Below are 15,538 nucleotides of genomic sequence, written 5' to 3'. Positions count from 1 at the left end.
GAGGATCTGTTGATATGTAATGACAATGACGCCCTTTGGAAAAAAAAAAAAAAAAGAACACAGCTGATGCATTCACACACACAAAAAACCCAACAAAAAAAACACCGTCTCCGCTACCTTTAACGTCAACGAAGTCAAGGGAGGTTGTCGGACTTACCATTTCGGGATTTAGCCGTGCTAAAATGGCGAAGGTGGACAGTCTGTCACACACGCATTTGGTTCTGAATGAGTCGACTAGCACGGCTTTGCAGCCCCTGGCAGACCAGGATCCCAGCAGAGAGGAGCTGCACGGGAGAAGCACACACACACACACACACACACACAGACACACACACACACACCGGCAGACACACACACACACACACACACACACACACAGAAAGAGAGAGAAGCGATGCGGTGAATATAGAGGCAGCGCCGGCAAAAAGGCAAAAGAAAGCGGTTCAGATCCCGCCGCGTTACACCGGCTATTTAATCCACTTTACATCTCCGCCGGTTGCAGAAGGCGCAGAGAGTGAAGTGAAGGCGGTGATGAGGAGGCTGTGAGGCGGCGTGCTGCGGGTCTCTGCCTGGACACATCACACCAACACACTGCAAACCCCAAAGCCCCACTTATATCATTATTATTATTATTTATTATTATTTATTATTATATTATTATTATTATTGTTATTATGTTGTAATAATATACTAAGCTAGCCTATTTGGTGTTAAAAATAATTACGACATCAAATGTATAAATATCCATTATCCATAATTACTATCAGTATTAACACATTTTTTGTAATAATAATAATATAATAATTCATAATAATCACCATTTGTAATTACCATTTGTAAGCCTATTAAAGAAAGTGGAGTTTGTAATGTGTGTTTCCATGGTAACAACCAATCACATCCGCTGACAACTGACAATAGATCATATCAAAGTACACCACAGGTGTAATTAATAACATTAATAATGGCTGCACTCTGTTTGGGTTTACAGTGTTCTGGTATTAAGCATGCTGACTCACTGACATGACTTACTGTCTGAGACACTGAAACTTAAACATTGTTATTCATTACACCTGTGCTTTTCCTGTTTTGACAAGTCACAATGTCTGCAGTGAAAAAGCTAAAGAGGTCTGGCTTTGTTTACAATGCTGTGGAGCTTTCATAAAGAGGGAAAAAAACAATTTAGAGACATTTGCAAGTCCTTGGAACTATTTTTATTTCTCCTGCTGTGACTCTGAATGTTCTTGTAAAAAAAAAATCCTTTAAAAAATCTTCAGTGGTTGCTCAGTTTTTTAAGGATTACAAAGAATATGAAAAACTTAGACCTACACTGTGTACAGATTGCATGTAACAATAAATATATTCTGACCATATATGGGTATGTATATGTACGTGGGTATGTTGTGTTATTTTTAAGTATTCTTCAAATGTAAGGATGAATAGTAAAGCACTTAATTTTTGAGTGTGGTGGAAATTAAAGACACGGATGACTTCTTTGAAAAAATATATTTTACTTACTTTCACATATATTGTATGGCAGCCCATTTGTGCCAGGAAATAAATGGGGGGAACAGATGAAAAGTCAGGAATAATAGAAATACTGATAATAAGTCAAATTTTATGACAGTAGTTTGACAAGTATTTTCTAAATTTTACACTCACTAAGTCAAAATGATGAGATGTTATTGACAGAGTCATAAGATTATATAATTATGACTTTTTGACTATTTCTGTTGCATTATTTTGACTTAGAAAGCCAACATTTTGACTGAACATCTCTATCATTTGTTTTCTAACCTTCCCAGCATTTCTAGTAGAAATAGACTTCCACAGTTTCTAAATTTGACATTGGCAGTAGAGTTCTAAAGACACATATTGATTTGTCTGAGCACTATCATTTCCTGTACAAAATGGCAACATACATCATTTTATTGTACTAGGTAGTGAACTATCACAGTTAGTACATGGCGTATCTTTATAGTATTAGTAGATAGTGTGGAACTGGGATGTCGGACATTCTTCCGCAACCAATCAAGCAACACTTAACATAATCAAGCTGAAAGCCACAGATAAAGCAACAATCAAATTGTTAATAACACTGACTAAATTATAACAATATGTAGTCAGTCATCATTTATGGTTTCCTCTTGGTACACAGAATGTCAGTAATGTAAACTGGTTTCAAAGTGTTGTTTGTGAATCAAAGCAGTTTGACACACTGTTGCTGTAGGCTTTGGTACTTTGACACCTTTGGCAATTAGACAGCAAAAATCCATTTGACTAGGCTCCTGACACAGACTGGCCTTGTATTACCGTGCTTCAGCGCACACAGAAATTAAGCAAATAAGTCAAATTGATGAAAAAGCAACCAAGTGTTATTAATTAACAACAAGCAGCAACAGGCAACAGACTTAAATTCTCCTCGCACAAATTTACATCCACTTGATTGACTTGAATTTACATCGACTTGATTGAGCAGCACGCGGGTTCTGACTAAAACTTGTACTCCAGCCATGGAATCCAAATTAATTTGTCAGGCACTGACAATAGCAAGCATTTGAAATGTCAATCATCATGCTGCATTTTTGAAAGACGTTCAGAGAGATCTATAGACTGAATTCAGCCCTCACATAGACCAATCGTATGAAGGACAGCACAAGATGCCAATCTTTTATGTAAATGTCTTTACTGTTACACACATGAGTCAGAAATACATTTCTATATAACTGTATAACTGGCTTCACAGGGCTGTGCTCATGGGATTATTCCAAAAATGATTATACATAATTTATACTTACAATTTATCATTTTTCATATTTGTCAAAACATGACCTAAAGGAACACACCCCCCCCCTTCACTGGTCCATTTTGCCCATGAGCATCCACAACCTGCTGGCTTACAACACTGCATAGTGTTATGCATCATCTGAACCCCAATGTCTACTCACTGGATACATAAGCCTATCTCTATCTTTACATGGCAGGTCTACGGTCTACGAAAGCAGCTCGTGTGGAATTCACTTGTATGAATATAATGCCTATAGTTATTGAAAAATTGCATGTACTTAATATTTAACAATACATTTCTTAAATTAGTGACTTAGTCTTAAGAGCAAAACTCTGAAGCAGGAGAGGGACTGCCACAGTTTTCCCTTTTAACATTCACAAAACAGGTAAAGTAGCCTGTCGTAAAGCACAAAAACTGTTGGCAAAACAACTCTAAACCATAATCTAAATGTTGCTGCTGCGAAGACTGAAATGTGTCAGAGTGGACATTTGATCCCAGCCAAGAATCTTAGAAATTATGTTTATATCTGGCGATTCTGCTCCTCATGATTTATGACTAGTTCCAACGCACAGTACCAATGCAGGAAGTAGTGTGTTCTTTATGCATTGAGGCAAAAAGTAAAAGTGTGGGTTAGGGTCGGGTGAAGTGTGTCTGACTTTCATACAGGAGAACAGAGTTTGTGTTCCGTCAAAAACAAGAAATGAAGCTTCATCTTTTTATTACCTGTGACCATGATCTTTCCCACACCTTAACCAAATGTTTTAGTTGCCTAACGCTAATCTTAACCATGTTGTTAATGTCATGCACAGATATTATAGAAAGAAGGAAAGAATTTAAAAAATGTTGGCATTGAAAATATGAGCATGTAATCCATGGTTTTGCAGAATCATCCATTAATGATGTTACTGTCTGGCAATAGGGTTGTTTGAGCTACTATGGGAACACGCTGCAGCTGCGTTAACCTTTTCCACAAACTTCAGACAGTTATAAATACAGACCAGTGACAAATCCTAATATGTGGAACTCCACTCGGGGGATGAACTGCATTCTTGTGAAATTTATTTTCTCATTTAGTGTTTTGATGAAGGTGGTGGAGACTAGTGCTGTCATGTCAGTATGTCACCAAAAAGCAGCAGGTCTACAGTCCGCTCCTTCCACTGCACTGCTTGATGTACAACAGGCTGTATAACAGCTACAGCCTCAACAATATTAAAGGGTGACGAGGGCAGCAGGTGACCTTTGTTAATGATGGTTTAGCACAAGAATATTTAACTGTCACACCCTCAAACATCAGTTGGTTTCTTAGTTCATACACATAAATGTAGTCTTCAGAGTGTGTGTGTTTGTGTGTGAATGTAGGGTGTGTGTGTGTTTGTGTTAGCCCCAGGAGGTGGCTCAGTGCTGACATTAGCACATCACCTCCAACAGAAATCCAATATATTAGGACTCAGTGCAGTTCCTCTGTATGGCTGACGTGATTAGGCCTCTCTCTGAGCCACACAGTGGCCTGCGGACAGTCTTGCCCCACCGTTTAAGTGGATAATTTAGGTGCTGGTCCAGCAGCCCTGCATGGAAGAATGTCCTCTGCCAAGAACAGGCCACATGGATGAAAAGCAGTCTGCCAGCACCGAGGAAATATATAATCACGGGCTGTTATGCAGAAAGCTAGGGAGGGGGATTCCTGCACGAGATTCTCTGCTTACAGGGATGATCTATGATACAACAAAATTCAAATATTATTATCTTGGACAGTTCAACCAATATCTGGACTCAAATATATATATTTTGACAAACAATGTCTTGAACTAAATTAGCCCTATTTGTAGCACTGTTAGCATGCAGCCTTACACTGGCATCTTAACATTGCATTCAATTTTAGATTTAGTTTAAAGGAGCACTCCACCCACTTTACATGAAGATCAGTTGATTAGTCATGGGGAGTACAACACAGCCAATAATTATTATAATAGTTATTATTGTAGCCATGATGACGAAGGTGGTCTAACTTTAACGAGGTAGTACCTTTAACCCACATCACATGTTTCTCTAACCTTAAAGTGATCATTTTAACCCAAACCATGATCTTTCCCTAAACCTAACCAAGTGTTTTTTATGCCTAAACCTAACCAACCTCAACCACAGCGTTGTCACATCATAAAACATCATTATTTTTGAACAGTGATTTCTAATGGTTTGGGAAAACCCAGACAAAGGATGTTGTTGTCTTGCCAATTATTGCTGATTAGAAGATTAGAATATGCTCCTATGTGTCGTTTGGGAGTCACATGGTCAAATGACATATTTGGTCATTTAATTTGGAGGACTTGTTGGTTTACAGCTTGTTGCGCTGTCCAGTTAATGCATGTTTAAGAATGAAATGATTTAATCTCTAAACTTGTAACAAAGCTGCTATTTACACATTACACCTATATCAAAGGCAGTTATATCCTGGCTTAGGTGAGTGCTTTCTAAATGAGAGGATGCATCAGTAAAGCACATGGATAGATAAGCTAGTACAGCTGAACTGTGGCCAGATACTGTAGCGAACACTTTCAGTAATTAAAACTCTGACACATGACTTTGGTCCATGACTTTCTGTTTCATTCTCAGGGTATTCATCAATGTCCTGTGCTTTAAAACAGCTGGTAGCTGTCAAATGAATTTGAATGAATTAGCATGCTCTGAATATAAATACAGTAGACTGTGAGCAGTCTGCGCCTTACAATAAAGCCTCTCTCTATTCAGAAGTGCTAGTAAACAAACATGGCCCCTGCCAATCAGGGATGGAAATTAGCAGCGGCTACCAGCCAAATTCCAGTGAATTTATGAAGTGGCTGGTGAATTTGTTCAACCTACCAGCCATGGTGGCTGAACTGTAACATTACCAGTCAATGGTGAGTCTCTGCTGCAATTCATATCATTTAATTTCAGCATGTGTGTGACTATGACATTACTGTCTGTGCCGCTGTGTGCGTGATGTGAGCCATCGTGTGGCCCATATCTGACTGGCAAAAAATCAGATATATGAGACTGATCAGAGTCGGTCACCAGTCATGGCCAATCAGCTGGAAACCATCCGTTTTCGAGCGGTGGCCAATCAATCAGTGCATCTCTACAAACAATGGCTTTATTGTAGGGACTAAAAATTTAAAATTGGTGGAGGATCACAAAGCCTCCACATGTAGGTGATCTGCACTGACAAGGAAAGTCGGCTTCGGAGAAAACGGCTGCAATGACTGAGTGTGTGTGTGTGTGTGTGTGTGTGTGTGTGTGTGTGTGTGTGTGTGTGTGTGTGTGTGGGTATGACTTAAATCACTTTCAGGGACACACCAACTTAAGACCAGTTTATTGGGGATGGCTTGTGACAAAAGCTGTGTCCCCTATTGGTGAAACATTGGTTTTTGGGTCAGTGGTTAAGTTTAGGGTTACAAAATGGTGACTGGTAAAAAAATATGAGTGGGCAGTAAAATTTAGTATCCACCAGCCAAACACATACCAACACAAACTAACTGAGACAGCAAGGTTGCTTTGTGTGATCAGATGTAACACTGATAAGTGGCTGCAGCCTGATAAATATGTCGATGTCAATGTCTAGCCTATATGCAGCAATGTCTCTATCCTGAAAAAATCTCCTTTCACCTAAACCCTACAGTGCCTCTTTGACTGTATTTGTTTTCTGATATGTATGTTGAACCACCCAAATCTGGATGTTAAGATACAAAGTAATAAGCTCTCTTTGACCACAAACCGAATTTAACCAAAATACTGCAATGCTATACCCTGCAGGCAGCACTTATATCAGGGCCTGCATGATGATGATGGGAAGTGGCAAAATTAGCTATAAACCTGTCATGTATCGCATTATAGAAAATAAATTGCCATCCAAACATACAGAACTGTGTGTTTAAAATTATGGAAAACAAGATGTACCATGGTAATACAGCAGACTGTAATCAACAGCGACACAGTGATCAAACAGCTACTTGCTGACCTCTGGAGGAGGAGAAGTCTGGACAAATCTCATCTTCCATGGAACATACTAGACTTATAAACTGGCTGCACTTTATACAGGATCACTGAACTCTATGCACTTGATGGATGTTTGCACTTTGGCACTGGTTGCACTTTATTGCTTCATATACTGTATTTGTATATATATATATATATATATATATATATATATATATATATATATATATATTACTTAGTTAATAATGCACTGGCTTGACTTTTTCAGTCCAGAACATACAGGGCTAATTTCCAACAATTAGACTGATTAATGGAATTGCAAATAAATGCTGTGTTACAAAACTGTTCCATTTTCTTTAGTACACAGCGAAAAGAATAAAGGAAAGGCAAGTTTTAGGAAGATTGTCCAATTGGTCAAAATTGTTGGCAAGCACTAAACATCAAAATCATCCTCCAGTTTCTTGTGTTGATGATAAGAGGCTTTGTTGAGTCATAATAGTCCAGTATTCAAAGTAGGTAAATCGATATTGTAGTAATAACATATTGTGTGCTTGTAGATCCATGAATGTAAAAAAAACAATACTGCATAGTGTAATTATTGTGTAATTATAGTTATATTTTGGAACTATTTATTTGTAAGTTACTATGTGTTTATCCACTGTGTAGTGATTTCAGTTTACATTTTCACCTTGCTTATGTACACAGAAAGTTGCTGCTAGTTTAACAGTGTGTTATTTTTGTATAAACCCACACTTTAGATTAGATTATATAAATTCATGGGGAAACTAATTTGGTCGCCAGGTAACAGTGACAGGCTAACAAAAGAGACGCAACTCAGGCACATATAACAGTAGTAATGCTAACACACAGACTAAGACTTATTCTAAGAGGACATTAGTGTAGTTCAGGAGCCTGCCTAGCCACTTAATCAAAATGTGTTCTCAAGCAGTAACAATCCAACGTTAAGACAATTTAAAGACACATTTGAGCTTCCATACAAAACTGAAATGTTTTTGCATTTCATTTAGAGGTGATGCAAGATTGCAGACTTTCTGTTATTCAATACCCTGTTTTAAAAATGTTTCCAGGAAGTTATGCTAACCACTTGGTCAAAAACATCCGATATTATACTGTATGCCCTGTGATCAGGGCATCCTAATGTTTGGACATGTTAAGCTTCAGTCTAGCATCTCAACAAATCTGCTGTCTTAAGACATTTGATGCATTTTTACATGCTTGTTTAGTCTTACTGCAGTTGGGGGCAACCAATTTGTCCGATGGTTAGGGCAGCATTATTTAATGCAGCCTGTCTTTATTGAAACCCTGTTATTTTCACTGTATTATTATCATTACAAATATGTTTGACAAAACATGCAAAACCACAAGAGACGAAACAAGTAGATAATACAAAACAAAATCATATCATTCATCACTTCAATGCATAATGTTACAGTGCATGTAAGAGTTTAGCTAGCTCCAGATCCATCACCATTAAGTGATGCAGTTCCAAAGCTATTTAACTCTTAGCTACTGTGCGTAATAGTCATGTGACAGACACATATCTCATTAACAAGCAGACGTCGTGTGCTTTTTTAAGAGCTTATCAGGAAAATGGACAAGCAGGACAATATAGTAAAAAGTTTTGTATTCCTATGAAATTGTTGAAATTGTCAGGGCAACAGCAGACTGATACAAAATCCCATGTAGTTCAAGTATTAATTGTACGTCAGGTAAGACATAATGTAAACAAAGTTAAGTAATCATGTGAGTGTGAGTGAGAAAGACAGAAAGAAGCTGCTGATGTTCTTGTTATTGATTTCAGGAGATTGAAGTGTGGTACGGGTGAAGGCACAGGCTGCGTCACAGCTCTTATCAACATGACAAGGACGCCTCCTCAGATTCCAATTTCTCTCCCAAATATTAACTCATTAATCATAGCTGCTGTCCAAGATGGATTTTAATTTTGCATAGAACATGTCTCCCCCAGCCCCAACCCCACACCCCCAGCATCAGGAGATTAGATCCTTTGTCCTTGGTATGTTTTTGTCCTTGTGTCAGTTGTCTCTTTTTCTTGTCAGTAGTGGTGACATTCAGGAGGTGACTAAGGTCAGTATCACTCAAAAACCTTCACAATATCTCAAAGGTAACATTTTCATTAGAGCGTCTTTAGACATTTTATTGAACCAATATGAACAGTAGTGCATGTGGTGTAAATTTTTGTAAAAAACAGCCAATATTTAAATAAAGCTGAGACTCAGATAATACAGTATGAGCACTAATCCATCAGTACAACAAGAGTCAAATCATACCCATCAATCAGTGTCTTTTTTTTTTTTTAACAAAAATACCATCTCTGCTTTACTGTTTTTTTGAGCAACGTTCAGCTACTATCAATGAATATCAACACATTCCTGCAGCTGTTCCACAAAAACAAACCTATGAGGAAAGGTTGCAATGGTGCCCTTTGAGTCGCTCAAAGGCTGTTGTATGTGAAATATCTCTGCAGGAAGTGTAATGCTTAATCGCTTAACAGCTTAAAAATGATCAAAAGAATGGCAAAGTAGAACTCACTGAAATTAATCAATGAGTGAGAACAGTATTTCTGTTAAAAAAAAAAAGAGAAATTAAGAGCAATAGAATGTTTATGCTATGATTATGTTGATTATGCGCTGTGGAAACAGTATTGTGAATTTATCAGTGTGAGGAACGTTTTCAGTTTGCATTAAAAGCTTGGAAAGATTGGACAAGAGAGAGGATGTTTACTTAAATATGATTAAATATAGACATTAAAGTAATGATCTTAGTAAAGAATTAGTGATAAAAAATTAGAAATAAAAGCCCAGGTTTCTTTCTTTCTTTCTTTTTTTCTCCCAAAATCATCTCTGTCTCTGTATATTTCACTCTTGCTTCAGGTCTATATGTGCCAAGCTAAACCTCCTTTAATCCCTTGACTGAGGCAATGAATGTTCTGCTCTTTTGTCTCTGAAACACAAGTGTACGCACCCATCTAAATGCAAATGTCCAAAGCTGCAATGCAATAAGTCTGCAAAATATTTCCCTCTTTCTTTCTCCCTCTCTCTTTCCCTCACTCAAAGCTCACGCTCTAACACGCACACACTATTTTCTTGTCTTAAACAAATAGGGCACTTAAGAGCAAGAAGCAAATGGGTAGTTCTTTAAATCTGGCCACAAAAGCAGTAGAATTGAACTGTTCAATATGTGTCTTTTTCTCCTCTTGTGTCCTGCCATTCTCACCGCTTTCTCCTTCTCTCTGTCTGTTTCTCTCTCTCTCCCTCAGTAGACTCTGAACTGCTCTCTATCGCACATGTTGATGTGTCTGCGTGGGCTCGGATGGGGAGGAAAGCTGTGAGCGACACTTTTAATTTTCCACATGCTGCATCAGTGTCGTAACAGTGATAGTGTGGGGTTAGCGTTGTCCCAGACAAGAGCTGCCGAGCTGTCCAACACACTCAGCACCTTTCACTGGGGACTGGTGCACTGACTTTGTCAAGATTAAAAACACTGTGGCCAGACACAGAAGTTACACAGGGAACATTGTGTTTCTAAAATGCCCACTTGGAGAACCAGACACTACATTAGGAGCTCTACACTGAATGTGGTTTGCCAATATTGAAATTAGGATAATTACAAATTGGATCTGGACCACTCAGTGTAAGCACCTCCTGCTAGATATTATGCAGATTGACTGCTTATCTGTGCATAGAAATAACTTGACAATTTGAAGACATTGCTAGATTAAAAAAAAGAAAAAGTTGAGTTGTGATTTGTGTGTGATTAAAACTGTGCGCTATGTTGTTTCGGATGGAAAAATATTCAAAACGTGACTAAAAGTCTAAAGCTTCACTAGTGGCTCTTAGAGGCTGCAGTGTTACAGTGACAATGTTGTTATTTTTACTTTTAAAAGTTACCTTTACCAGTAGTGGAAATAAAATGTATTTATCCAGGGAATGGTGCTTGAAAGGCCACTGGGTCATGAAAAGGGTTCATCTTCTACCAGTTGGAATTTGATAGGGACTAAAAGGAGGATCATGAGATCACCAAATGAATTAGGATTCATCATCTGGGGAAGATGAATATATATTTCGTGGAAATTTAGCCAAACAATATCTTGCTCTGAACCAAAGTGTTGGATGGATGAATGGACAGGTAATATAACTCAAATTTAAAAGCAACTGGCAACATTAATCCAAAACAACAATATTGCCCTTCTTCCATATCATGTCAGTATTTGGTATGAACTCTTCAATGTGTATTTTTGGCTGAATCTATGAGTACTTGTGTATATACTGTATTTTCCCATTTCCATCAAGACAAGCAGTTGTAAGGAAACATGGAACAAGAAATGGCATGAAACAAATTTCAAATGATCGAATACCTCCTCAAAATAGCATCTATTGGCAGGTTCAGTCCAACAAAATATCAGTAAAAAGATCAGCCTTTAAAGATTCATATCAATCCAGATCAACACATGGCAAGTTTGGATGCATGCATGGTCAAATCAATAATAGTGGATCTTACCTGTCACTCTCATCCCAGGATATACAGGTTTGATTGGTTGTGCCCTAATGGATGGAGAACAGTCACATGATAAATATGAGAAAAACAAAACAAACAACAACAAAAAAACACAATTACACAAACTCACTTGGAGACAAGAGTTTATTTGTTACTCACATTGTACAGGTGAGAGAACTCGACTACAACCGGAGCAGAGAGGGAAGCAGGGGAGGGCTTGATGGCCACTGACAAAACCTTGGAATTAAGCACTGTGCTGTTTCTACAGAGAGACAGAAAAAACATTGGTGTCACAAAAGTTAACAAGACAAGAGTCATGCTAGCTGCTCTGTCAGGCTGTACTTACATGTAGGCACAGTGGTGCTTTGAGCTAAATGCTAAAGTCATCATGACAACAAAAGCAATAATGAAGCTGATGTTTAGTAGTTGTAATGTTTACCATGTGGACCATCATAGTTTTGCATGTTAATTTTAGCTAATTAAAACTAAGTAAGGTACAACTGAGGCTGATGTTAATGTCACTATTTCATAAACAAAATACTTTTATTGGATAAATAAAAAGTTTGACCTGATGATTGCGCTGTGAAAATTCTGGGGACCACCAAAGTCACAAATGTCATGAACATAAATATCTACATTTCTAATCAATCTAGCAGATGTGATCCTCCCAGTGTGTCACAAGTTAAAACTCTGACACACTGGGAGGATTCATCCTCTGGGGATCTTGAATGTCTGCACCAAATTTCATTGCGATTCATCCAATGCTTATTGAGGCATTTCACTCTAAAACAAAAACGTTAACCCAGGGGATCAATAACAAAATTAGGATACATCATGTAAGAACCATAACTGTCTGTCCAAAATGTTGAGCCAACCCACTTAGTAGTTGTTGTAAGTGAAAACTTGCTGGTGGCACACTAAAATGATTAGGATTCATCCTCTGGGCACCGTGAATATCTGTACCATATTTCATGGCAATCTATCTAATAGTTGTTGAAATATTTCAGTAAAAAAAACAAACATATCAATCTTATGGTGGCACTAGAGGAAAAGTTAAAGGATCACCAAAGTAGTTAGGATTCATCTGGGGACCATAAATGTCAAATTCTCCTCACAATCTATCCGATTACAAACAGTGACATCTATAGAAGATCTTATAAAAGGCAACATGTCTAAACAGTAAGATTTGTACATTGCACATAGATTTGCACATTGCTGACAATGCTTTTAGTTTAGTGAAGGTTTGACAACTGTCACAAAATGCTAAAACATTTCATCAGAGCCACTGTCAATATGACAGTTTGTGTCATTGTGGCATCAAAATCACATGAGCCAAAGTTGTTCAATCACCAAATAATATGGAGCAGATTATGGCCTCAGATGTTTCTGATGATCTTACCAGAGTCTGTGTGTTCTGCTTCAGAGCAAACACATAATCCTAACAACTAAGTAAATCCTTAAAGGTCCATGGGTTTTTCCCACATCTGAGTCACTCCACATTGTTTTTCAAAAGCTTATCTTATAACAATTTTTGGGGCATTTTATTTTACATTCTCCCTGCCTGCTTAGTATGCATTGCAATTTCTGCTTTTCATAGGTACTATCAATCATGTGGAATGAGACAATCAGGAAAAAGTGAATTGCTACTGGAAGTACTGCGCTAAAAGCTTCCACTCGGCCAAACATGTTCAACAGCCCATGCTCCGCTTTCTGGTTCCTCACATCATCACTGTATCCTCTATGCACAATCGCCCTCTCACTACTCCAAAACACAATCAGTCAACTTAAACTTTTGTGTCATCTAGTCTCTTGCCTCAAACTCATCTCATTTTCCTTGAGGGGGGAATCAAATGCAGAAAAGGAGAGGAGACAAGGATGAAAAGAAAAAGAAGAGCGGAGAGGAGCTGAGGAAGATGGAGAGCGGCAGTGATCCAAAGATTCAGAACAAACATGTGGGAGGACTGAAGAGAGCCGGGGTCTGCTTCATTCTCCTGTTTCCGTATGCTACAGTCTCAGTTCATTATGTGCTTTCACCACATTATCATAATGGTGAGCTCCTTACCACGGCAACCAGAGCCATAGATAACTGGGTGTTACTGTATGCATACTGTATGCACACACACACACACACACACATATATATACTGTACGTATATATATATATATATATATATATATATATATATAATTACATACAGCTACTCTTACACTGCTGTGTTAAAATGTATGTTAATCATGATACGAGCAGCAATAGCAACTTCTTCCAAGAAATCCCTTTACTCACGGAGATAACAGACATACATGGGGCCACCCACTGCTAGTGTGCTGCTGTTTCTGCATCAAATCCTTGTTTTCATTCAACTGGGAACATTCACTGCAGGCCTGATGTAAAATGCCCTGACTGTACCGTGACCATCCATAACACCCAGAACGGAATACAGCCTGAAATTTGGTTTTACTACATTTCGATGTGTAGCTGCTTAATAAAGAAGAATGAAGAATGTATAACCATTATTGGAGCGTAAAATATTTTCAGTTTTAAAAGCAAATATAGTTAAACCTAGTTGCCTGAATGTCTGATCACCAAAGTCATGCTCACTAGATAAGTTGGAGTAATTTCATAGCTATACTCATACTCATTCATACTTTCCTGGTTTAATAATGCTATCTTTCAATTTGTCTCACAGTCCATAACATTTTATTTTAACCCCCCTATTAAGCATTTGTAAACAGTATGTAAAGAATTATTAAATGGTATGCAACACATAACACACTATAGTGTAGTTGTAAACAGATGTAATGATATTTTGTGTTTATCATGTGTGAACAACTACACCTCCTTACGGTGCATTCATAACTGTTGATGTTCTGTTCGGTTTTTTGTCAGGTCTTTTTGAGAGTCCTTCTTGTTCCTACAGTTGGATGTTTGAGCTTCACTGTGCAGAATGATGTATGTGCAGAGTTTGATATCACATTCATCTGTTTCTCTGTGCTCATTGAAAATCTGATTTTAAAGGGTGGGTCCTATGAGCATGATTTGTAACATCACAACTAGTTTTAAACCCAATCGTTTTCCAGTTTTCAACTTACGCAAGCATGATGATGAAGCCTCCAGTGCAAATACACTGAGGGGTGAATTCACAAAGAATGGATTTCAGCTGCCGATAGCACCATGAATTGCGCATCACTTGCAACCACTATCTGCCCCGTCTCAAGGTCTGATTCACAAAAGATATTGCACTAATGATATTACAGTGCAAACACACCCATAAAGTTTTGCAGCTGAGTGCAGTTTGCCCTTGTTTTGCATCTGATTGCAATTATCCATGTGGAAAAGTATAAATGTTGCCTTTGCACCAAGAACACAGCAGACAATGGCAGAGAGAAAGAGAAAAATTCAATTTCAGGCCACCAGCTACAAGTCCTGACCGACGAGGTGCTGACGCATTCCTTAAAACTTAATGCAAGGAATTTAAATGTGACAGAGAGAAACTGTATTTGGGTTTTAATACCCCAGTCTGTCAGTGTTGTTGTTTTTCCAAACACACCTTCAGACTGCAAAAGAAGATGGCATGATTTGAGGAGGAGGACAAAGGAAAAATAGTAACATTTAATACCTCACAAGCCTCTCAAATGGGCGGCGCCATGATCACTGGAAAGTCTGCGTGTGACAACCCTTATAAAAGTGCTTCAGTTACCACAAACTCTCTGAAGACACCAATAATTTTACTCTGACTGCATGTGGCTATTAGGCTATTAGGTCTTTGTGAATTGGACTGTTTTTGCAATGAGGCTCATTTGCATAGAAAGGGGCCAATTTTATCTAATTTAAATACATGCAAATAGCAAAGGAGCACAGAGAAGCTATTTGCTTGGTGATGCAGTTTGTGGTGTATTTCACCCTTTGCAGGTGCTTTGTGAATTACATGGTTTCTTTTTGTCTTATTTGTGCAGGTTTAGTGGCTGCAAAAGCTGCATAATCCTTTAGTGAATTCACACCTCAGAATGGACTTTACAGTGAAGTGGGAGTTAAACTTCTGAAATGAAATATATTTGCATATTTATAGATTCTGGATGTTAAGGAGGGAGAAGGAATAGATGCCATTTCAAGGATTTCAATGTGGTATTTAGACTTCACAATATCAGACACACAGTATTGTTTCAAGCACAGTATTTCTACATGTCTTAATACATGTCGGGAGGGGACCTTTAAGACAGTCCTCCTCTTATATATTGCACATTTCTAAA

At 38.0% G+C, this 15,538-nt stretch overlaps 1 protein-coding gene across 1 annotated transcript in view; it reads right to left on the bottom strand.

Annotated features, from left to right (window-relative positions):
• Positions 1 to 15,538, bottom strand: part of adgrb1a (adhesion G protein-coupled receptor B1a) — a 120,574-nt gene that overhangs the window by 44,430 nt on the left and 60,606 nt on the right. The window contains exons 15-17 of the mRNA XM_042424000.1: positions 11,450 to 11,552; positions 11,294 to 11,337; positions 158 to 284 (exon numbers count right to left, since the gene is read on the bottom strand). Of these exons, the coding sequence (XP_042279934.1) occupies positions 158 to 284; positions 11,294 to 11,337; positions 11,450 to 11,552 (274 nt within the window). The remainder of the gene's footprint in view (positions 1 to 157; positions 285 to 11,293; positions 11,338 to 11,449; positions 11,553 to 15,538) is intronic.

The sequence above is a fragment of the Thunnus maccoyii genome, chromosome 10 (genome assembly GCF_910596095.1).
Source record: "Thunnus maccoyii chromosome 10, fThuMac1.1, whole genome shotgun sequence".
Taxonomy (NCBI): domain Eukaryota; kingdom Metazoa; phylum Chordata; class Actinopteri; order Scombriformes; family Scombridae; genus Thunnus; species Thunnus maccoyii.
The sequence above is the reverse complement of the archived record's forward strand: the minus strand, read 5'-3'. Positions and strand labels throughout refer to the sequence as shown.